Source organism: Bombus bifarius, unplaced genomic scaffold, assembly GCF_011952205.1.
Source record: "Bombus bifarius isolate JDL3187 unplaced genomic scaffold, Bbif_JDL3187 scf7180000009243, whole genome shotgun sequence".
In the NCBI taxonomy this organism is placed as follows: Eukaryota; Metazoa; Arthropoda; class Insecta; order Hymenoptera; family Apidae; genus Bombus; species Bombus bifarius.
In genome coordinates this window covers 1,034,965-1,058,213 of record NW_022884989.1, presented here as the reverse complement: position 1 = coordinate 1,058,213, position 23,249 = coordinate 1,034,965, and the positions used below count along the sequence as shown (strand labels likewise).

Below are 23,249 nucleotides of genomic sequence, written 5' to 3'. Positions count from 1 at the left end.
TATGCTAGAGAGAATTCTTGCCGTATTTCGAATGGAAGTCCACGAATAATTTTCAGACACTCCTCGGTCACAGTTTTAGTTTGGACTGGTATGTTCAAATTGGCGTGACATCAGCCAATCTAGAACGGTTATTAAGAACCCAGCCCTTAATGATTTTATTTCCGTGGCACTTAGGATGTTACCCAGTCGTTAAAATAGTTGAAATAAGATTACAATTCAGCTTCCAACTGTCGCACTTCTTGCTTTCTCCTTTTCTCAATGATATAGTGAGAATTCAATTTTTCGCCATTTGTACATTCTAAGCAATTTATTTTTCCAACCAGTTAAGACATTTAAAAGGAAATGCGCATGTTTCTCTTCTCATCTAGTAACAACTTTAAAGATATTCAAGTAAAAAATTTACATTTATTTTAGTCTAATGTATAATTAAGTAGATATATATCTTATTGTATCATTTCATGTTTAACGTCGAATTGAAATTCCCAATTGTCCATATTTTACACGAAAATGCATATTTTTCCAGGTCAAATACAGGAACTTCAATTACTTCAATTATTTCTTGAAATTTCAACATCAAATTTCGAAAATCATCAATAATCTTTGACATGCCGTCTGCCTGCAATGATTCACGCTATTCCCCAACGAGAAACAAAAGCAAAGAAAACGTTCGAATCGACCAAACGTAGAACGACTGAAGCCAACAATGTCAATTCATAGTCCCCGTGTCCGTTTGCTGATACCAAACGCAGAACAATATTTCACGAAATCACTTTACCACCCGCGGCTCGTTTCCAGGTCACTAGACAGTTCTCTCCAATCGAACCAAAAGCAAACCTGTCCAAGAGGCAGACTCATCACGGTAATAATAATTCATACGGAACAAGAACAACCGAGGCTCGAGGCTTCCCCATCCCCTTCTACTACTCTCCACGTTGTTCTAGTTATACAAATATGCAGCCCCTTTCATAAGTATTACATCACATTCTAGTTTCGTATGAAACGTGATAAACGATCCACGTTGTTAGGGAAATAATTAATGGGTTAGAATTTTGTACTTGTACGAGATATTAATTCAAAATACGTACATCGTGGTGACAAATTGTGAAATACATTAGCAATAATTCTAGAGCTTTTTGCAAATTTTACAACTAATGGGTTCGTAACAAAGATGACTTTTGGATAATAATGCGCTTTAAGTTGCGAGAAGCAAACCTCGCGATACGGTGAAATGAAAACCCATCTACGTCTTGACTCAATCCTACCAAATGACCAAATCGGACAAATTGTGAATGTAAACAACTAAATAAAAAAAAAAAAAAAATAAACGTCTTGACTCGTAGTTAGAACAAAGAAAATACTTAATCTCATTATACAGATGTATCTTTGATAATTGGTGAAATTTTTATTTGCACGTCGAATACATGAATTTACAATTTAAGATTCCAAATGCAGTTTAATAATTTCCTAATAGCTTGTCAGATTTACTTTACTTTTTACTTATGAACGAGAATTTACATTGGAAAGTGTACGGGAGTCGAATCGATCATCGTTCTTGTCTTTTCATCGAACATCGTGAACGTGGCTGCCGGCCAGATTCTCCTGCGCTCGTGCTTCAGCATCGTTATAAATGTGGTATTCGTTTAATGTTGCTGCTATCGTCACCTAATAGCAATAACCTCGGAAATCATAGGTGTCGACTGCGTTCTTAATCTCGTGTTATATGTTCATGAAAGAACCGCTCGTTAGAACTTGTAATAGAACGGAAGCATAAATCCGACAGGGATTATTATTGCTTTCGATTAATTGACCGTTTGATCGATCGATCACGGTCGATCTTTAATTCGGTCGAGTGGATTCTTTAAATTTTTCGCGATTTTTGCATATACATATAAATAAGATCAAATTAGAAAAAATTATTTCGTCTGAAATTAAGTAAATACGTATAAAATATAAAAAACAGTTTGAAAAGAAATATTTTCAAAACAAATGGAGTTAGAGATATTTTCAAAAATATTTTTACTTCCTTTTCTTTTAAAGTATTAATAATTTTACAATATAATTAGTTCATTATTTTACTAACTTTTAAATGGTTTTAAATTTAATCATTATACTTATATCTTATCTTTCTTGACAACATTCGAAGCTACCTAAGAAAAATTTCAGTGTATTATATTTTGATAAATATCGAGCAGTGTTATGTTTCATTCCGTATAATTTGTTACGGTATCGATATCATTGTATCCTTCTGACATTTATACTATTGTGTCTCAACGAATTGCATATTATACGAGCTCGTAAACCTTGAAATTGTCTGTTAGTTTATCACGTAGATAACATGGCGGACTGCCAGCTTGCGAATATTTTGCAAGCTTGCTAATTGCTCCCATAACGATCGCGCAAGCATAAACCGTATAGTTTCCATCGTGTGCATTTTGCTTCGTATACAGGATAAGAAAATATCAAAGGCTAATCACGTCGTATTCGCGGTCTCTTCCTCCTTTCGAAATGATGTTATACCTTCATTAAACTCTATACAAAATGTATGACGGAGATATTAATTAAGGGTTCGTTAATTCAAACGGAAGCAAGTAATTAAGGTTTACAAACGACAAAGGGATACAGGTCTGGACTAAATAAAAATTCTAGCTAAGAACATACGTAGAGTTAGTTACCTTCTCTAATTAATTTGAATTGTGAGATTTTAATAAAATTGTTAAATTTAATAAATTAACAATTTTTTAAACTTACATTCCTTATTTTCTATTTAAACATTTTTTAAATGTTTTTAGGCACAGCTGAAACAAGTTTCATAATACTCTAAAAATTCTATTTTCAGTATAGAATCTAACAAAATAAGAAGTTTAACATAATTTTTACATATTTGTGATAAGCGGAATCAGATAACGTAGCAGTCAACCTTGAGATAATGCTCCATAAATCACAATAGCACTTCAAACGTTATTTCGCTGGATATATACGTTAAAACATTTCGTGTTCGAGCTTTAACATTTTATGTTCAACAATTTTAAAATACACGTTACGTTATTTAAATACTTATGAAAATAATATATATCTAAAACACTACTCTTACAGAATTAAAACAGATTTCAAACGATGATACAACTTGTCAATTTCATTTAAAAGTAAATGTTAAAATGTTACGCGTTAATCTCAGACACAAACAGTAACATCGATGTAATCCAACATCCACACATGAATATATAATTAAATAAAAAGAAAGAGAGAAAAAGAGATTATCGCGCGAAAAAGCATATTCGAATGGTATGAAACGGTCTCCGTTTCCACGGCCGCCACCTGTGTATACATATGTAGACACAAAGGGTTCCTGGGGCTTGCAATCGCGCGCGGGCGCGCGCGCGTTCGAGCATCCGTATGAAACCTGCGCGCCACGAGGTAAAGCCGCCAGTGCCATTCGTCGCCGCAGTGCGATACGGTCGATAGAAGAAAACGTGGCCGACAGTCTCCGGTGGTTGCAGCTGCCGCAGACACCGTCGCGTCGCCTCGTTCCCTCGAGCCACGTCGACATTCACAATCCCGTACCAACAATTTTCCTGGAATCGCCCTTCGACGCGTTCTTCCCTCGTTTCACCCCACGAGATCAACGTTGAGGGTGGCCACGCTCGAATACGCTTCAATCCGCTTCAGGATGCCGTGCGTACGGCATCATGACGCAGAAACGTTTGGCTAGGATTCCCGTGAACATGACGAGGTAATCAGTATTCTGACGGGGTGTGCCGGGGAACAGCTAACAGCTGGCTTCTTCGTGAGACGAACAGAGTGTTGTTTTTGGCTCGTGTTCTGGACAATGATTATTGAAAATGTTTTTTTTTCTTTCATTTTGGAAAGGGGCGGATTATGTGTGGAGTGGATGTTGAAGCGAGGGTTCTTTTGGGGTTGGTAAATGACCCAGGTCTGGCATGATTCGCGTCGCATGGATCACCGATTGTCTGTGTTATCGTCTCGTAATTTCGTCAAAGATATTGTTTAATTGAATAGGTAAAATAAAAATGAGTTATCTTATCTGGGTATCTTAAATCGTCTTTAAACAGTCCATCAATTCAGTATCACAATACAATTTTTGTATACGTGGATATGACAAATATAATCGGAGCAAAGAGAATGAACGAGAAATATCGAAATCGAATACGAGCCAATAACAATTCGAGATGAATCGAGTGGCTACAGTCTGATATCGTTCCAATAGCTATCCACGACCACGCGATCCCGGGCACGATGGAGCGGTAAGACGAGTAGGACCGGCGCGGAAGTGCAACGACGATTCCGTGGCCGAAAACGTGCGTGCCCGTGTCATCAATGGACTATAACCGTTCGTGCGAACGTAAACGATCGTGGAACACGGCCGCGTGGTCGGGCCATGACATTGGACTTTCGTAGAATCTGTTTACTCGCGTGGCTGCCTGTGACAGCGCCCAGTCAGCGGCCGATCGCGAACGCCGTCGCAAAAATCGTGCCACCAGGGATCTCCGACCTTCGCGCCAACGCTCATCAATCACTATCGACATCTGGAGTTAACGAGTTACGTAGTTAGGGAAGCGGTTCCCAGTCAGTCAGTTTGTAACAATCGCGTGAATCAGATACTACGACGTTCGGCGGTCGTGTTGCACGTGGATCGAGCGAAGCTCGAAGGAAAAGTGTACGATATCGGCAGATATCGTTTAGTGATTCGTAACTTCGCTTTGTATAGTTTGAGATTGAGGTACCATTTTATTAGCGAATCGCTATTAAAATAGGTATAATCGCTGTGATTCCCTTAAATGATTATTCGTATACGATTTAAAGCCCAGACAATCGCAAAGAGTCTATGTGAAGTTCGAAGTGAAATTCTGTCAGTGCAAAAATTCCAAGAGATACTCGCGCACGTAACAGTGGAGCAATCAATTGTCAGCAACGTGAGGCTCCATCAACGTGGCTGCTTTCCATCTCTACCCTCCCATCGGATCATTTCCACCCCGTTGAACGATCGACGTCGCGATTCTCGAAGGACCGACAGTCTTGCAGTAGGTGGGTTGGCGCCACAGGGTTTGCCAATCGATTTCAGTCTCCTCTCGAGGATGTTCCGCTTCGCGACGTAGCGTTTCGAGTTTTTACGTCGTAGTCACGTGCCAAGAAGCGTAGTGTGCCACGGTGGGGGACCAGTCCGTGGGGCTGGTCGTCGATCGTCACATCGAAGGGGGACACAGTGAAGGGGATTTTTCTCGGTACCTACCTCGACATCGTTGTGGAAAATCGATCCGCCGTGGCAGCCACCCCCGTTGCAACCACCCGGCGCGGTGCAATGACCTCCAAACCGGGAAGGTCCTACAGCATGAGGTAAGAGGATCGTTAGGCAGGGAAAAAGGGGAATAAAGAAGAGGCGAGGGAGAGACGGAACGGAGAAAATAGCCTCCCTTTTGCCATACGTCCCGACGTCTACGACTTTCGCTCGACGTTTTTCTCTATTTCACTTCCGGCCGCATCTTTCCGTGGCTGGGATTTTAAAGCGGTCTAAAGTTGAAACGCCGACTTAAGGTTCACGAGCCCGCAATCAGCTTAACGTTCGACCACGCCGCTGGAATTTACGATGTGTCGTTTATAGGGAAACGATCGTTCCATTTTCGAAACCTGCCGCACGTTTTTTGGTCGCGTGAATGCGCGTAAACCAGTGACGTTACACGCATGTCTTCTCTCGCTTTCTCGCTTTCTCGCTTTCTCGCTTTCTCTCCTGTGTTCGGTCGCGCCTCCTCGCCGTTTAAACTCGTAAGGGATGAGGAACGACCGGTAAAATCACTGTCGCGATACGCCACGTTGCTCTGCAAACAGATCACAGTGCTTCCGTGTTAGATACTTTATGAAATGGCGTCCATTAAACTCAGGGGTAAAGTTAGAACTCGGCAGAATAATAGGGATGTGCAAATATTAAGTACATATTCGGATACATTATCGAGGAAGCATATATTTTTTCCAAAATACAAAATTTTTCCGTTAAACAAAACTGATGTTTTATCGAACAAGCCTGAAATTCTTCGTCATTTTGAAACAGCACAATCAAACGCTTTAACTGTGTACCTGTTCTCTTTCTCTTTCAAGAAACCAAAGTTGTTTCGAATCTATTGTATCCGTATCCTTCTGTATACGACTGGCTTTATTCTTCTCTCGGTGCCCATTATACGATTCTTCTTTAAAATTAAAAGCGCTATTCAAACAGCGAAGAATGGAAGCTACAAGCGATACTTAACGCAACTACGTTATAGATACTTTATTGCAGAGGAAGCAATTTTCTCAGTATCCTGATATTAATCCGCGGGGCATAATAACGTGTCGATTAAAAATATATCATCGAGTCTCGTACCTAATAATCATAGTTCCATGTTTACCAAATAGAAAGGAGGTGCAGGACTTGTAACTTAAGACTATTAACGCCAGGAAGATCGATCGTTTGTTTTATTTTCGTATTAAGTCTTCAATTTCGCTAATCTCCCCTGAAATAATTTCCTTATCGTTTCTATTTACTATTTCAGTTTATTTGAAGGGAGGAAGCATGTTGAAATAAATTTGAATTCGTGTCCTTGATTTCCTTCGTGGTCGTAAACTATCGCGAAAGCACAGCACCCACGCAAACGACGCTGCGTGAAACTTTTTAATTTGCCGGAGAATCGACCGGTCGGTCGATGCAACCAGGGGGAAATGTTGCGAACTGACTGACGGATAATTATGTTTCAGTCTGAAAGGGCCTTTCATACACTACGTGGCGAGATATTCGCCACGGCGAGATTATTCCCCGACTAAAGGATATTTCTGACCAAGAATGTGCAAAACTATGCTCGACAACTCATTTCTACGCGGAGATCTTATTCGGAGAAACGTATTGAGCGGAACAATAAACCTTTTGTGTGGTGATCTTCGCAACGGAAATATTGTAACCCTTTCACTGTCGCAGCCTCCACACGGTACAAACGTTCAGTGTGTAATTTAACAGATGTACATACTTATACAAGTAAAAAGTTGAAAGTATCATCTTACATTCAATACTAAAAATGCAGAAATCTAAACCTAAATCTAAATTGTTCATTTCGAATTCTCCGTCATTTTATTACACTGTTAATAAGTTAAATAGAGTGAGTAAGTCTTTAGAAATTTTATGCTATCCCATTAACATACATTCATAGATATTAAATAGAACTAACGCTGCAATAATTCTTTACGTTCGAAACTACTACTTTTACAAAAAGACACGCTTCGTATTATTTCCAAACTATGAAGAACGACCTAACATTTTTACGTTCTCGTACAAAGCGTTTAGCTTATTTCACAATTTTTATTCCTTTTTTCTCATCGTATCCGCTACTTTCACCAGCGTCACGTTTTGACGATTAGTTATAGGTACTCTCAGCAGGTTTCCTTCTTTTCTTTTTTCTCGGATTTCCACTTAACTTCTCGCCGTATTTCCGGCTCTGGTGTTCCTACAGTGACTCGACACTATGATACACAATATGGAAGAGAGAGGGAAGAGGAAACGAAAGAAAAAAAAAAAGAAAAAATGAAGTTGTTTCTTGTTATTAGAGCGTTACGCGACGAAATCGAAAGATTTATAGCATCAAACAGGAACTGAAAACGTAGTTGGAATTTCGTTCCAGCCCCACTATCTTCTTGGCTCACTGGTTGCGTGTGTTTGTTCCTTTTGTATCGAGCGTGAGTTCTTACGTCGAATCACCTACTTTCCGAGACCTTCGCTGCTAAGCTTACGTCGCCGGCTACATTGTGACCGTAAACAACTTGTTTCCTTCTTCTATTTCACCCCCTTTATGTACTATCTTCGTTGAATTTTATGGGTTGCTAGTAAATCGCTGTTTCTAGGACGCAAGCTCCTCCTTCTTTGGAAGGTCATAGGATTTTGTATATTTTTAACATAGTGTTTGATTCATTGTTATTGGAAATGTTTAATTGTCTTTCACTTGCCATTGCAGGCAAGTAGTAATTCTATAAATTGATTATATCGAATGGTTTTCGTTTCTTAGAACTACAATGGTCATTTTGCTGCAGTGTTTTTTTGGAAAAGAAGTTTTGCACTCCTTTTGGTCACTTTATAAAGTTTGCGTCGTACAGATTCACATTTTTGATAAAATTGAGTACGCTTAATCCTCCATGGACACTCATATTTTTGCACTTTCCGTGCACAAACTGAATTGTGTATGTTCACATTTATTTCCTTCTTTTTTTTTTTACTGTCCGGTGTCTTGAAAAAACCTAAAAATTGTCTGTACTTATCAAAGTCTTTATTACGTTATACCATGCGCCTTTGAATCAAACGTTTGAATGGCTTTTTAGAAATAGTAAAAATTCGCTTGTGAAAAATTGACGAGTAGAATTTCGTTCGGGACATGAACGACCCGCGTTGCCTATGAGAAGCTAAATAACCAATCTTCTTGCAAATTCCACGTACGGTATTCGCAAGTAATACTGTTTTCCCACGCAGTAAACGTAAACCCATCATCATACACAGGTCGAAACGAAACTTCCAAAACATTACCGGTGTATCCTTAAGAAGAAAACGTTTCTACTTGGCACGCAAACAATAAATATATTCATAGTCGTTCGTATATGCATTTATTGCTGTTGCCGCATCTCATATTCAAAGGCAATCTCCCGAGGAGAAAGGTGCGGCATGGGAATGGCAAGTTGCATTTCATGCATCTCGTGGTTCCCTTTCTATTACTTATTCATCGTTACTAACTCGTGGTATCGATCTTTTTAAATCGTTTATTCTAATTAACTGACATTTCACGACGAGGAAACGAGCTGCAATTTATGAAGCACATTATTATTTTTATTTTCTCACGACTTTTCAAATATATCATTACCAAGGTTATGATCTTTTTTATTATCTAGGTACTCGTTGACATTTGTTCTAGGAGTAAGCCGTGACAATTAATTTTCCATTTAGCTTTACGATCACATTTTCGATATTAATATGCAAATAGCATGTCGTTTGACAGGATTTTCGCTCGAAATCGTTGAATACATATTCTGTCCATCTCACGATATATCGATTCTTCCATAATTGAAGCAATAAATGTATTGCTTCTGCCAAAACAAGTTAGTCGTTCGTGTTTTCGTCCTACCGACGTTCGCAACACCAAAACAAGTTTAGTTTCAATGTGTCATCTTATAACAACCAACCATAAAAACCTAAGGCGCTAAAACAGACAAAGTTTTAGTTCTTTGTTCGATGGTCAAATTAATTGTTGACATTTCGGAGGAATGTTTACAGTAACACACGAAAGTATGTATGTTACGCGTGTTATATAAAATATCACTGTAGTATGACACGAACATTTATTACGTTAATATTTCTGGATATAATTACCTAGATCATTTAATTAGCACTATTTGTATATTTAAGACAATATCGTATATACCGCATCAAATGCTTTTGTGATCTCTACGAAATGTATTAGATATTTATGGTAAATGTCCTGTAATTTCTGCATACAATTTCGCATTTGTTAGAAACCAATGTTCACCAATATAATCGTAATAGTCATGTTTTACTACAATGTTGTTGATATATTTCAGAATATTTGAAAATAGTACACATAATATATACGGAAAAGTTCATGGTAGATGTTCAAAGAAGAACGTGTCATTGTGTTGTATATCTTATAAATAACCAGTAACAAGCGCAATCAGCTTTATCATCTCTTACACGAATTACATGAGTCACATTTGATAAGACGAATTACAGAGTTTTATTTAGTTACGATGTATATTTCATAAAAGTGATAAATTCTTTATTTAAAATCACCTAACTATACATACATGTATCTTTGAATTCGTAGAAATGTTCAAATATCGAGAAATTTCATAGAACTGTGTTATTTCTTCAGCGGTCGTTATCTCGATTTCTTATGTTTTGCTTCATTTCTCCAGCAAAAGATCGAAATTGTGTGTCTAAAATAGACTGATAAACCCTGTCTACTAGTGCTATCGGTTAAACGGTTAGAAACAGGAACCACACCCTTTCTACTTGGACGATATCACGATGGGGTCGAAACACGTGTTTGGGAAAGGAAACCGTCGAACCTTCGATAAGTTCAACTGCAGAGACGTGGCTAGCGGATAGATATCGCTATCAGCTCTCCTTCAACGAGAAGCGAGTTTATATATAGAAATATCGTAGCAGTCGGTCAATTGATCGATGAGCCTATTTTCGAGGAGGGTGCAGCTCCGTTAATGTAGAATAAAGGTATCCGGGTTAATAACACGTGGAAAGCACTGCCAATCTAACTGTTCTCGAATTTCAATAATCTTAAGAACTTCGGTCATCGATCGGTTATATGAGGTCTACACGCCAAAAGAGGCGGGAACCAAGACTTTTAATGTCTTTTAAGTATCGACGAAGATATACGATAATATAAATTTCTTAACATTTCTGTGTGGAAAAAATATTTGTATAAAAGGATTTTCCGTAAATTGGACGGAATTATTAATGCGATTTAACGTTTAAACGAATAATTTAGAAAGAAATGAAAGCACAAGATATAATACAAATAAATACAAGTTACTGAAATAGAAATTGATGTATTTCAGATTCTCGATTAATTTCACATTCAATGCAACGCTTGTACTTATTTTCATTTCGAAACAATTACGTAATTTGTTGAACATTTTTATATTTGTTCTAAATTACTGCGTGTACGTAACATCATAAATTTATTATATAACAAGGAAGTGGCGATATAAGTAGTAAAGCAATTAAGAGTTTTTACCGCATCTATTTTTGTCGATATCTCTGAAATTATTTACGAGGAAAGAGCGTCTAGTTGATCCTTACGTCACTGAATTACCACAAATCACCACGTAATCGTTTGTCCCGTCAATTACAGCAAAAATTATTATCGCTTTAGGAATAAACTGCAGCCATATAATAAATCGATTGTACGATTAACCAAACTCAACGATACAGCGCTAATCATCTTCGCTTTAGCCAAGAATTAATTAAGTTGCATAGAAATCTCTCTGGAGAGCTCACGTTCGCTACTCGAGTTCTTGAAATACTTATATATACACGCGATACGTTTATAAACACAATTCGCATTTTCATAGAAGATAATCGCGGCGAACCAATTTCGATCGTTATCGTCTATAAAATTGACATAGCCGTGGTTTCGCGACGACTAAGAGCATATTTTAGATAACGTTACCGATAAATGGTCAATCGAGAATTGTAAATCAGTCGAGTTTGTTCAAGAACTTGTGTTAGTATGTTGAGTGAGCTTGCGTAAGTATAATCGGCGATAGTCTCCAACAGTGACAAGGTTAATTATCGTTAGAACAAACGTCCATTATCATGACGCTTCTAATGTGTTGCAGAACAACTCGAAGGAAGTTGTGGAAAGATGATATTCGTACAATGCGTTTCCTTTTCATTTTATTTGATGTGCGTGAATTCGAAGCATTTACTATGAACTTGAAGATTCGTTTCCCGAAGTAAGATAGAAAGTCGTGATGTTCTGTTTCGTTAGCCTGGTTTTTTTAAACAGAGACTCCTGCGATTGTTCAGGTCAAAAACGAGCCACCGACCATTTAACTGTTTCACTTGACCCAAAAACGCCGTCTCAAAGCGTAAAGTGCGACGGTTTCGTCACGCGTTTCTGCTTCGCCGTGTGAATCGCGCAGCACGCGCGATATCCTCCGCTTAAAAGGTACGTCATACTTCAATATCAGCTTATTATGTAAACAATTGCCGAGCGTGTCTATATCTGTCCTATCTGTATGTTCGATGTGTCTGGTTTACGAGTTTCGAGCATCCAAAACAGTTTTCATCGAGTTTATTTATTTATATTCTACTTGACAAAGAATTCCGAAGAAGCTGTTTAGAAAATATTTGCATCTTCGCTCTCAAGATTTTTTATATTCCTGGTTATTTACATTCAATTTTTCTTACAGGAAATAGATATTTATTACTAATTGCGTTACCGACGATGATATTTTTCCAAGAAAAAAAAAAGAAAAAAAACAAACGATATTTTACTAAAAAAAAGAGATAAATCATTTTTAGATTTTTATGTGCAATCTCTGATTTTATATCAGGCAAATAACATAATCTCAAAGGATGTCTTACAAGCGTTTCTCAAAGAAGAATTTTATTCTGAAAAGAATTTAAAGAGTTGTCCATAGTTCTTTATATTCGTTTCAAGGCACATGAAAAACTAACGCGTTGCGCGTACACCGTTTTACTTCTTATACAAACTGCCGATAAAACAGGTATGCGAAATTGGATGTAATCGATCGAGCACGTATTTATTTTGTACGGGTGTTATCACGTGCGCGAATACAAGGCCACGAAACTTTTATGTCGTTCGCACGCAATCCAGCCAGGGAAGTTCGATCGGTTCCTAACTCGTAAATAAACATGATTTCTCGCTTAACTGGGGAAAAAACTTGCTTCATCAATCGTGTAACTTCGATTCCTGGAATTTGTATTTCGAACTTTAATCTTATCTTTTATTCGTGTCGTTACTTCGTAGGTGATTATCTATTTTCACTGAACATCGTTCCAAAGGAAATACGATTCAACCATTTTAGTTGAGTTAATACCTAACCAGCACACTTTCAATCGGCCAACAAAATTCTCCATACACTTTTATGTGTCCGAATTACGCAGAGAAATTGACAACTATATTTGTCACAGAATCGTGTACATTTAAGCAAGTACGTATCGGTAGAGAAATAGCAAAGACAAGCGCGAAATTCAACACGTAATCGTAAATAATTCAGTATTTTTCTTTCTTTAAAAATTTGCATAGGTCGTGTAGTAGATTTACACAAGTTATTTACAAGTAAACAAAAAACGTATAGACAGTTGCGGCATGGATCAGGAACGAATAGCAATTGATATTACAAAACAACGTTCCTAGAAATATTTGAAATATGTGAATGGAAATCGTTGTTACGCAGGTGAAGAAGTTGCTTCTGCCTTTCGATTCACATTCGTGCTTTGTCGACAAAGACAAAGACGGGTTCCGAAATGTCCGGTTTGTCTTCCGCGTGGCGAATTCACGGAACGTAATCTTCCTCCAACAGCTCGTCTGCATTATCTGACAATGGCGAGTTATGCAATCGACTGACTAATTATCGGTCATTACGCGGTGCCGGTGGCGCGTTCCTGGTTGCGTCAGTAGCCCATTTGCACGGTGGCTCGCGAATAAAGGAGAAATTTCAATGAAGAACCGTGGAAAGAAGAGGTTTCGAGGTCACACGGAGAATACACAATTTTATGAACGAAACGGAGGATCTTTGAAGGATTCTCAGTAAATGGTGACATTATAGAAATTTCATAACGTAGAAGCGGTGGTCAGCAATGAAACTCCTCTTGCTTCTGTTAGCAGGAAACTTTTCGTGTTACGAAACTTTTCTGCGGACAACCGAGGATATAAATAGAATGTATGGAAGAAATGTTGTTCGATTGGTATTATGCAATAGGTATCAAGGCCAAAGATCAGATGAATGGGATTAACTTTTGTGACCGAATGTAAATTTCAACATTTACATGCATACAAGCACATCGTAGTAAAAAATGTTGTTCGAAAAAGTTTTCACACGAGTAACGAGTTTATCGCGTAAAAAACAGAAAGACAAATGTAAAAGAAGTGGTGCAGAAGTGGAGCTACGCAAAGTGCACAACCCAGAAAACAGACGTTAACCTAATTAAGAAATGAAGAAGATTCCAATCTACTCGTAATGAAAATTCATAGTTTATCATTTTCCCTTTCTTCGTATTTCGCACGGTAATATTGTACGAAAATATTAATCTACAAGTATAATTTATTTACAGTATTAAATTACCGACATTCTACCAAATTACTCGGCATAATTCAAGATAAACAGAGATAAAAAATAAGAGTTTCATGCACACCGATCAAATTTCTTCGGTTCTTATTTCATACGGAATCACATAGATCAATCTTCTTCTTAATTTATGTCACCTTAATTACGGACCAAAAGTCGGATAACGTAACGTAGCGAATGGTTACGTAAGAACGTCTGACATTCGCGTGTAACTTGCAATATTTCTTCGATGTTTCGTCGATTTATCTTTTTTTTTTTCTTCTTTATTATCGTCAATGATATTCCAGTATGGGTACGACCTCGTGGATCGAATTACAGTACCTATGCACGTAATGATCCGGACACCGGAAGTCAAGCCGGTGATCTTGATAGCATCATTCTCGAGAGACGCGCGTGCAATTCACGCGAACCCATTTCACGATTGTGTCGAGTTGTCATAAATAATTTCATCGAGTTGTATCGAGCGTGGTTTATCTTCATCGTCGAAAAGGCGATTGTTTGCATATTTTGTAATTGGTATGGAAAACAGTAACATCGTTATCCAATATACGTTGTACATATAAAGAGAAGAAGAAAATGTTAATGCAAAGGAGAAATTTATAAAAGAAGATACATATATATAATTAAATCTTTTTTTCATATGAAACTTGCTTTTTATCGTGAAATTTGTATTATTCTAAAAATACGTTCTATACAAGAAAATTTTAATGTTTATCGAGGGACAAATAATCACCATTTTAACAAACGAGGAATATCTTACTTCTTTCAAGATTTTAGAAACCTGACGCTATATGAGGTCACCATCTGCTCGACTGCCGTTTTATTAACATTTCTGCTTAACCACTTGATTACGTCTCGCGATAAAAAAGTAGTGGAAATATTATCTATGTTCCTCTCGGGAATATAGGCCATGACCTAGCAGCAGCAATGGACGTTTTAAATTACTTTCTGTGGCATGATTTTCTTATTTCTTTATAGGTATCCGACATTTACGAAGAAACATAATGCAGACAAAATTGTCAGACGTAAAAAGAATTTGTTAACCAGTTATAAATCCAATTATAAAATCGAGGAAGCTTGGAAGTCATCAGGAAACATAATTCTGTTGTCAAATTATTCTGAATAAGTGAAACGTTTCATAAATAATTAATAGAAATCATTCATAAAATCTAAGAACCAACAAATCATTATAAAGTGTAATTCTATCGCGAAATTATTCTGAAAAAAATTATTTTACTTTCCATGTTTCGGATAGTATACCGTTTCGTGCCAAAATGGTGTTATGCTTTTCTGGGTCGATCGAATTGTACCGGTAAAACACGTGATTTCGTTTTTTTTCTTCGGTGCAGTGTTTCTTAACTTTTTCACAAAGACAACAGCTGACATGTAAGAGTGGCGACCGGTTATCGTACGTTTTCGTTCGTGCCCTGACCGACAATGAATGACATTGTAATGCAGATTGCACTGCTCTGTCTACAGTGAGCGTACTCGGCCTTGAACGACTAACGTTATTCCGTGTCGCGTTCTCCCGAACGCAGTTATGCAACGTTATCAACCCTCAGCTGTTTCCAGGTCTAATCGTTTAGTCGTCTAATCGTAATCACGCGATTTATCGTGTGAATGAGTATAAAACAATGAGCTCGTGTTGTGTTATCACTGTTATGTTACCGGTGGAAGTACTAATTGCTCCTTATCTAAATCATGTTTCTATGACGTCGTTGGAATTTAAATCAGTCGGATGAAATGGAAATTTGTTTTTAACTGATTGTCATTCACGCCTGACTGCTTGCGGGATATTTTTATTTAATTAGTAGGAAACCATTTAATTTCAGTGTTATTTTTTCCAACCATAATTCTATCTTATATTCCATTGCAGATACGATATTTAATAAAATTATATATATGGTAAAATTTGATAGAACGTCTACTTATACAAAATTCTATATGGTTATTGTCAATTTCTCAGAATTCATTCAATAAATAATTATTTCATATTTGCAGTGAACCTACTCTAATTGGAAATCCAAGTAAGATTTAACGCGAGACGTTAATAGCAATCTCATTTGCAGAAACTTCCAAGTATAAATCCAATCTATGGTATTGGATAAATGACGTCAATTACTTTCCATTTAATATTAATGTACACAGTCGCTGTAGGGTGCAAAAAATATATCCGCTATCATTTCTTCGTCTGTGAATCGTACGTGGCTCCTACTCATTCTCAATTCACGAGCGTCAGTGTCGGATTATCGATCGAGCACGGTGTTGTGGTAGGTCATGACACATATTGCACGCGTGTCGTTCATGCGATGGCGTATAAGCTCTGTAATAAGTATGATATTTTATTTCTACTAGCGACGGTCACGTGCGTCGCTTGCGGTCATGCAAATCTCTCTGAAAACGCACTTCCATGTCCGGTTAGCGTGCAACTGACGCTGGTTTCGCGCTCAGAACGGTTATATACTCTTCGTCTAATTGCAACATTGACGGCTCGCGATCTTATCTTTTACGCGTTGCTTCATTAGCTTCCAAGAACAACGTTGTGCCTTTTCTCATTGCACGGAGACACTCCTTGCATACTGTTTCTAATTGTTTATAATTTTAGGTTGAAATAAGATGGAGATTCTATTTTGAAGTTTCGAATGCGTACTATTACTGGTAGACTACTGACTGTCCTATGTAAAACGATGAACGTCTATCTTAGTCTATGTTAGATGATTCAACGGAAGGCATTGATAATGCACGCGACAAGGAATACCGTCGAGATGTAATCGAAGGTTGAAAACGATATTGCAGAAATGAATACGTATAGATCCTGTTAACAAGGCCTCCGACATTCTCAGTCTTTTTTTTGGGATCCGGTGAAACTCGTTGCCGTTCCTGTTGAAGCTCAGCTGGACCTCATTTAGATAAGTTTCATGTTTTCAGACCTTCGCTCGATTGAAATTTTATTCGCCGATCGAATCATTCGGTGTCACATTGTTCTTTAATTATAATATATGTTGTTTGGATTAACCGGTGCTCGGTTTGAATTAATCGTACAATATACATTCAAATCCTAAATATAAACGCAGAAATGTTCCTTCAGCCGAAAAAACATTTCCATACGAACAGCGGGTGAATGCTTACAATATACAAATGGGGAAGGGTGAGTTTATCAGATAGGTGAATCATAACGGAGGAATTATTGACACGAAGTCGATTCAATGGTCTCAGGTAACCACATACAAACCGTAGCCAAAATTTCTTCGCTAGGACGCTTCCTTTCTTCAAGGTACCTCGTAAGGCTTCCATTGTCCTCGTCGTAACAGGCCATTTTGCGTTTCAGTGTTCTTCATGCCGCGCCACGGAACACCGTTTGTTACGCGATCGTGCGCTGTGGTGAATAATGGTCACGTATCGCTAGTAAATTAAATTTGCCGATAAATTATGCAGATAAGGAAAAGTGCGCGTACGGAATGGAAAAACGTTCGTTTGTTTGGAGTTTAGTTTTTGTGTATTTCATAAGCGCTACACTGACACTCTTAATAGCATAATAATGAGTAATCATGGATAAGTGATTTTGCGTGTTCCATTAAAAAAAAAGAGGTTAAGCTTTTCAATTACATTAGTGTCGCGTTATATCGTAAGTAAACTTATTCTATACAAACAATGACACACACCACGTAATTCCGTAAATTATTTTTCAATTTGAAACGACATTCTAAACAGATAGCCAATATTCACTTACGACCATATTTTACGATACAAAATATACTTAATGCACCCTAATTGCAAATATGAATTACGAATACTCTTATAAAGACGTCCATAATGTATAGTAAAATTAAATTATTATCCATTGCCGGTACACGTGATGTCAGAAACACAAATCACAAGAGGGCTATAAAGTATCGAACCGTGAACCATTCTATTCGCGTCGACCTTCGAGTTTACACGGCCCATAAAACCGAAGTTTTATACTTTAAAGCGTTATTCCGGCGACAGAATTCTTGCCGCCTGTTGTTTATCATTGTAACCGTCATGAAACGTGTTTTTGATGGTCGAAGCGTGCGATTAGATTAATTAATGGTGTCTTCGAGGCAAAATCGAACGACGACGATCAATGGTCACTCGAAGGAAAAGCGCTCGGACGTTGGAACAGGTGTTAAGCCAGTTGCACGTGTTCTCCGTGAACACGTTGATGCAGGGGAGACAGAGAAAATGAGCGAAGGAGAGGAATACCGTCGTGCTGTTCCAGAGCAGTGATTCCGGTCAGCCGGAATAGCGGTACTCGCTCGGCCGTACATCTTCGTTCTCCAATTATTACGCTGCTTTCCGCGGCGCGCACCGTACTTACGCCTTGTCGCGAAAGCGGAAGAAACCGCGCGCAGGATGCGTTTCGATAAAATCGTTTCAGTTTTTGTTTCTCTCGGTCGTCTCGGCCGTCTCGATGTCTCTTTCTCTCTTTCTCCCTCTCTCTCTCTCTCTCCCCGTCGTTTTCTCTTTTACTCCTCGACGGTGGTTCCCTCCGGTCTGTGTAATTTAGTGGAACTCATTGCCGGGTTTCTTTTCTTGTCGCGACAAGAAGAGAAAGAGGAGATGGAGAAATTGCTAGAGGAGACTCTTTCGCTTTAAGCTCGTACGTTTATTCCTGTACGTGAAATTCGAGATACCGATCGGTCTGGAATTTTCTCGCCTTCCAGAAGAATCTTTACCGTTGCTGGAAGTATAACGGAGAGCAGGAATTCGTTAAACCTGTGTTTCTATAGCGCAGAGTAGGTGCAATTGGAAATTAGAACGAGTGAAAGGAGAATTTGGAAAACAGGACGATGCAAAATGTAACAACGCGTGTTTCGATCGCGCTGCGTTTCAACGGGAGAATCTGCAGCGGCAATTCGTAGTGAGTTTCGTGTATCGTAACGTTTCGTTTGAAGATTTTATCGTGTGATTTTTTTTTTAATTGGCGAGTAACAATAAATAAATAAATAAATAAATGCTAGAATAATTAGGCTAAAATTAGAGATGTTAACGACAGGTCGATTATCTGAGTCACGAGTCAATTTGCTATGTGCAACAATTTTATACAAACTATTATTATTTCAAAACTTCAGAAGTGCTTATTTTGTTCTCGATTCATAACTACGAGAAATTATAACCGTGTCCGGTTTTCTAATCACATGCTTCATTTAACTTACCGTAAAAACGTTTAACGTCTGTTACCTTTTAACCACGAAATATATCTATATCCTTAGGAGAAACACGATCGTAAAAGTTTCAAATTAAAACATGAAAGATGGTCGAAAGTGTTTTTATAAATTAACGGTATACACGCTATTTTCTCGTGAAAATACCTATTTTGCTCTTTTAGTAATTCGATATAACGAAAGAGACATCACTCGTTTTATAGAGAAGACGTAGTAAAATAATTAATACATATATATAACGTATGGCTCATTGCGAAAACAAAAATTCGCAACAGTTATCAACTATCCCTATTTGTCAAGCAAAGAGCGATACATTTTATCCTCGTATAAGCGAATAACCTCAAACTAATTTAACGAACAATAGCCAAATCACTTTACCACTTCGATCAAATCCATCGAAACATCGCAGCACTTGAAAACTCGCGCATCGCACGAACCACGAAACGAGGTGTATGCATATTCGGTCAAATTTAACGCGAATAAGAGAAAAACAAAAACAAATTACAACAAGACGGATTAAAAAAGAAACGCGAATCTTCTGGAAGGCTGCACAACGACGCGCGGAGCGACGCTGCATCGTGCGCGTTTATGAATGCGATTCCCTAGAAGCGTACAGCGGCGCTGCAGCTGCGCCGGGTAGTTGGTTAAGGCATGTGCGCCGAGTAACGGCTAATTGGCCACCTTTCCTCTCCGAGACCGGAGAGGCCCGTCTCTCTTTCTCGTGGCCCGACTCTCGTACTCTCGTGCCAGTTTTGTTCGTTCTGTCGTGCGGTTTGTATCGAGAGAGCCGAGTTAGAGTGCCTCGACGAAAGGATCCAGTGCCACGGTCCGAGCCATGGAGTCTTGTTCACGCGCAGCTTCGAAACGAGGACGCTTCCTTTGATCCCGCGTTCGATTGTCACGTCTTTTTTCTCACCTCCATAGTTCGTGCCGACAACAGATTTCCTACTATTTCTCGAAATCCATCACCACAGTGTCTTGTTTCGTGTTTCGTGTTTCAGTTGGACGAGACTAACGATCTCAGGTTGGATCGTTGATTTTGACGGGAGTATATCGATCTCGCCGTGAGAAGATCCTTGCTTCTGTTTTATAGACAGCATAAAAGAGGTCGACGTTCGAGGTTTGCGGTGAGTTCTTTTTCGTTCCCTTGTTTTTTAGGCTCGTTTTCTTTGATATATAGGGGTTCGTGATCGAACGAGGGAGATAACTATAGGAATGTTGGTATTGGAAGAACGAGTTAGAGGTTCTGTTTCGGTTCGATGACTTAAACTGGCAAGTGTATTCAAAGTAATGCCGTGTTCTCGAAGTGAAATGTGGTTAGGGTATTTCGTAACGTGTTACTATTAAATTGGACTGTTTTGTTTGGCGAGAAATAAACGTGAAAGAACTCGTGACTTCGTCTTTCGGATGGTCGTTTGTCCAATCTGAGGTCATCCGAGGGTACCTCGTGGTTAGGACGTTATAAATATGTAAATGAAGTATGTGTAGTCGTCGTAAAACGCGTATGTTGATGAAGATATAGAACTGAATTTGAAAAGTAATGTAAAAAGCCGTTCATATTAACGAACGCTATTATTTTATATAAGCGAAGATACTTTTTTTAAACAAAAAACGATATTTGTATTTTTATATCACGTGAAAAATTCTCCAAATTCTTTTAGAATAGAGTCAGCATGGTCTTATAATTGTTTATTTTATTCGGTAATCATTTTTTCTACTATCCGAATATTCAAAATAGAAATGAAATTTTAGATTAGGGGTATACACAAATCGTGTATTTTCATTGTAAGAATAAAGTAACGTTATTTAATTTATCGAAAGCTAGTGTATATTTTTTATTCATCAGGATTTACGAAATGGGATTACATAATAAAGTAAGGACGATAAGAAGAGATGAAATTGAAAGTGATTCTTCGCTAATTTAGAACGATCAAAGCATCAAAGTATTATAGTAAACTATATACGTGTGTATAAACTAGATATCGAATCAGAAGCGAATACGAGTATAGTACGATTCTGGTATTCTAGCTGTTTCAGAAACACTGATTTACTGCAATTGTTTTTCTGTCGCAACGAAATGCGGGTCGAATCGCGCGACTCCGATTTACGTAACTTAATCGTCATTTTTTGCCTCTATACCTGTGCTATTTTACTCATTCGTTTCATTTCCATAATCCTTGGCTCTTTAAGCTAAAGATAGCGAAAAGGCACAGTTTATAAGAAAAAAAATTAACAGTTCCGTTTAAATACAAGCAAAGTACAAGTCGCGAACCACAATGTTCGTTCATCCAAGCCAATTAACTATCACCCTGACACAATTTTTTACAACGGCAAAAGTAACTGATCGTAAGATATCCAATATAAAGGAAACACCCTATATACATGTACATATCTCTTTTAAAGAACCTACACGCTTGTAACACCATTCGCCATAATAAACTATTAACTGGTATCATTGTCATTTCACGCGAGCCACGTTCAAGTTTTGATCCAGATTCGGATTAAGCTCTTGCTTCACCGAAGAAAGCCCAGTAACACTTTCAAATGATTTACGATCGACGAGCTTTACTTTTTCCTCTGGCGAGTGCATCGGAGCCGAACATATCAATCGGCCGTTTCCAATCGCTGATTCGCAATTTCACCGTTCCGAGCACGACCCCGTATCGTGCTGCGATCGTAAAAATCATTGTCAAGCGTCTTCTTCGGCGTGCGAAACGGTCCCTCGAGTATAAGAGTAGATCCGCAAGAAATTGCGATGCTAGAGACACCCACTATACTCGCCCCTCCGTTGATTAGACGTTCGGAGAAATTCAGCCTTAATTGCCCGCGGAACGAGAATCTGACTACGCGTTAACGACGAGGTTAACGAGGAGTCAGCGGGCGTAGTTTTAAGAGTAACGAGGTCCCGGCAAGCAACCGGCTTAATCGAGTGGATAATTTCGGGTTGCAAGCGATTTCCCTCGAAAGGGAATTCCAAATTATTGCGGATACATCCCACATACTGTACTAGGGTGAACAAGCTAGGGTGATATTCAAAATAATACAGCAAGGTGTTAAAATTGGTCAATTGGTCAAGCATTGAAATTTATGCGTTGGAGCACGCGAACGAACAAATTAACAGAAATTTAAGGCGACGAGAGCGCGATGTGCATTTTAACGCTTTTTATTACGTACGGAAGATGTGTTGGAAGTAATATCATTCGTGTGATGTTAGGATATATCCGGTGTATATTTTCATTAAGACACGAGATATCTCGTCTACGGATTTATACTAGCAATGAGAAACAATAATAAATAATATCGTTGTTATTTTTCTGTTGTATGAATAGAGATTTTGTTCACTGTAAACTGCTACGAAAAGGCATACATGCAAGTGACTTCTTTTCTTATTGAGGTTTTTAATTTGTCATGATTTTTTCCTCTTTGTCGTTGAGATCGAGACGCTTGTTGTTTATATTGAAACTTTAGAAGAATAATTGCTATACGTAGAATCAGAAGAATTGGTATAGTAACGAGTCGATCTGACATTGAAGTTACGTATGTACGTCGTAGTAAATCAGTTCGACAATAATAGCCACTGTTATTATGTAAATCCTAATGTAAACAAAGAGTTTTTATATCCTGGAAAGAAAAAGGTTCCGGTTCTGCGATCACAATTTTTTTCCCGTCCTTAGAAAGAATACGATAACAAAGTGTAGCCACTCATTTTATTTACATCCTGTACACAGGGTGACACAGGTAAAGTGACACGACATTTTTTTTTTTTTTTCTAAAAGATTAATAGCGACATTCACTGCACTTTTTATATGAAATGGTAACTGAGATTTGATTTCTTGTTTTTTGAAGTCTTAGTATGCATATACAAACACGTATCTTCAAATCTTTTTTGGAAAAATTCGTCAATGTTTGAAGCAGACGATGATACCTACCGTAATCATAAATAGTGTCAACGAGCGACTAAATTATGAACAATTGCAGGTCTTCGTTCTATGTGCTTCATTATACGTTGCACGATAGTGTTAGGTTGTTCACTCATCGCTATGAATACCGAGCTCATAGACCAAGAGATGTTATTACCACATTCGTCGTAATTAGATGTATCTACCTTCCCTCGGCACGCACAAAAACATATTTCCCGTTATAGCAATTCTTGCAACAATAATTCGTAGCCCCGAAGATTGTTTGAAGAGTTAA

General features: G+C 38.1%; 1 protein-coding gene across 8 annotated transcripts in view; it reads left to right on the top strand.

The window, feature by feature from the left end:
• Positions 1-3,436: 3,436 nt before the first annotated feature.
• The window catches only part of LOC117214799 (repressed by EFG1 protein 1-like), a 36,240-nt gene continuing 16,427 nt past the window's right edge, over positions 3,437-23,249 (top strand). For 2 of the 8 annotated variants that reach the window (XM_033461143.1, XM_033461140.1), the window contains exon 1: positions 3,437-3,730. In XM_033461143.1, coding sequence (XP_033317034.1) covers positions 3,687-3,730 — 44 coding nt within the window. In that variant the 5' untranslated portion in view covers positions 3,437-3,686. Of the gene's footprint in view, positions 3,731-4,225; positions 5,353-11,581; positions 11,724-12,992; positions 13,128-19,723; positions 19,979-20,056; positions 20,183-23,249 lie in introns of those variants that run through there. The other 6 variants (XM_033461144.1, XM_033461148.1, XM_033461145.1 and 3 more) reach the window with 6 other exon arrangements.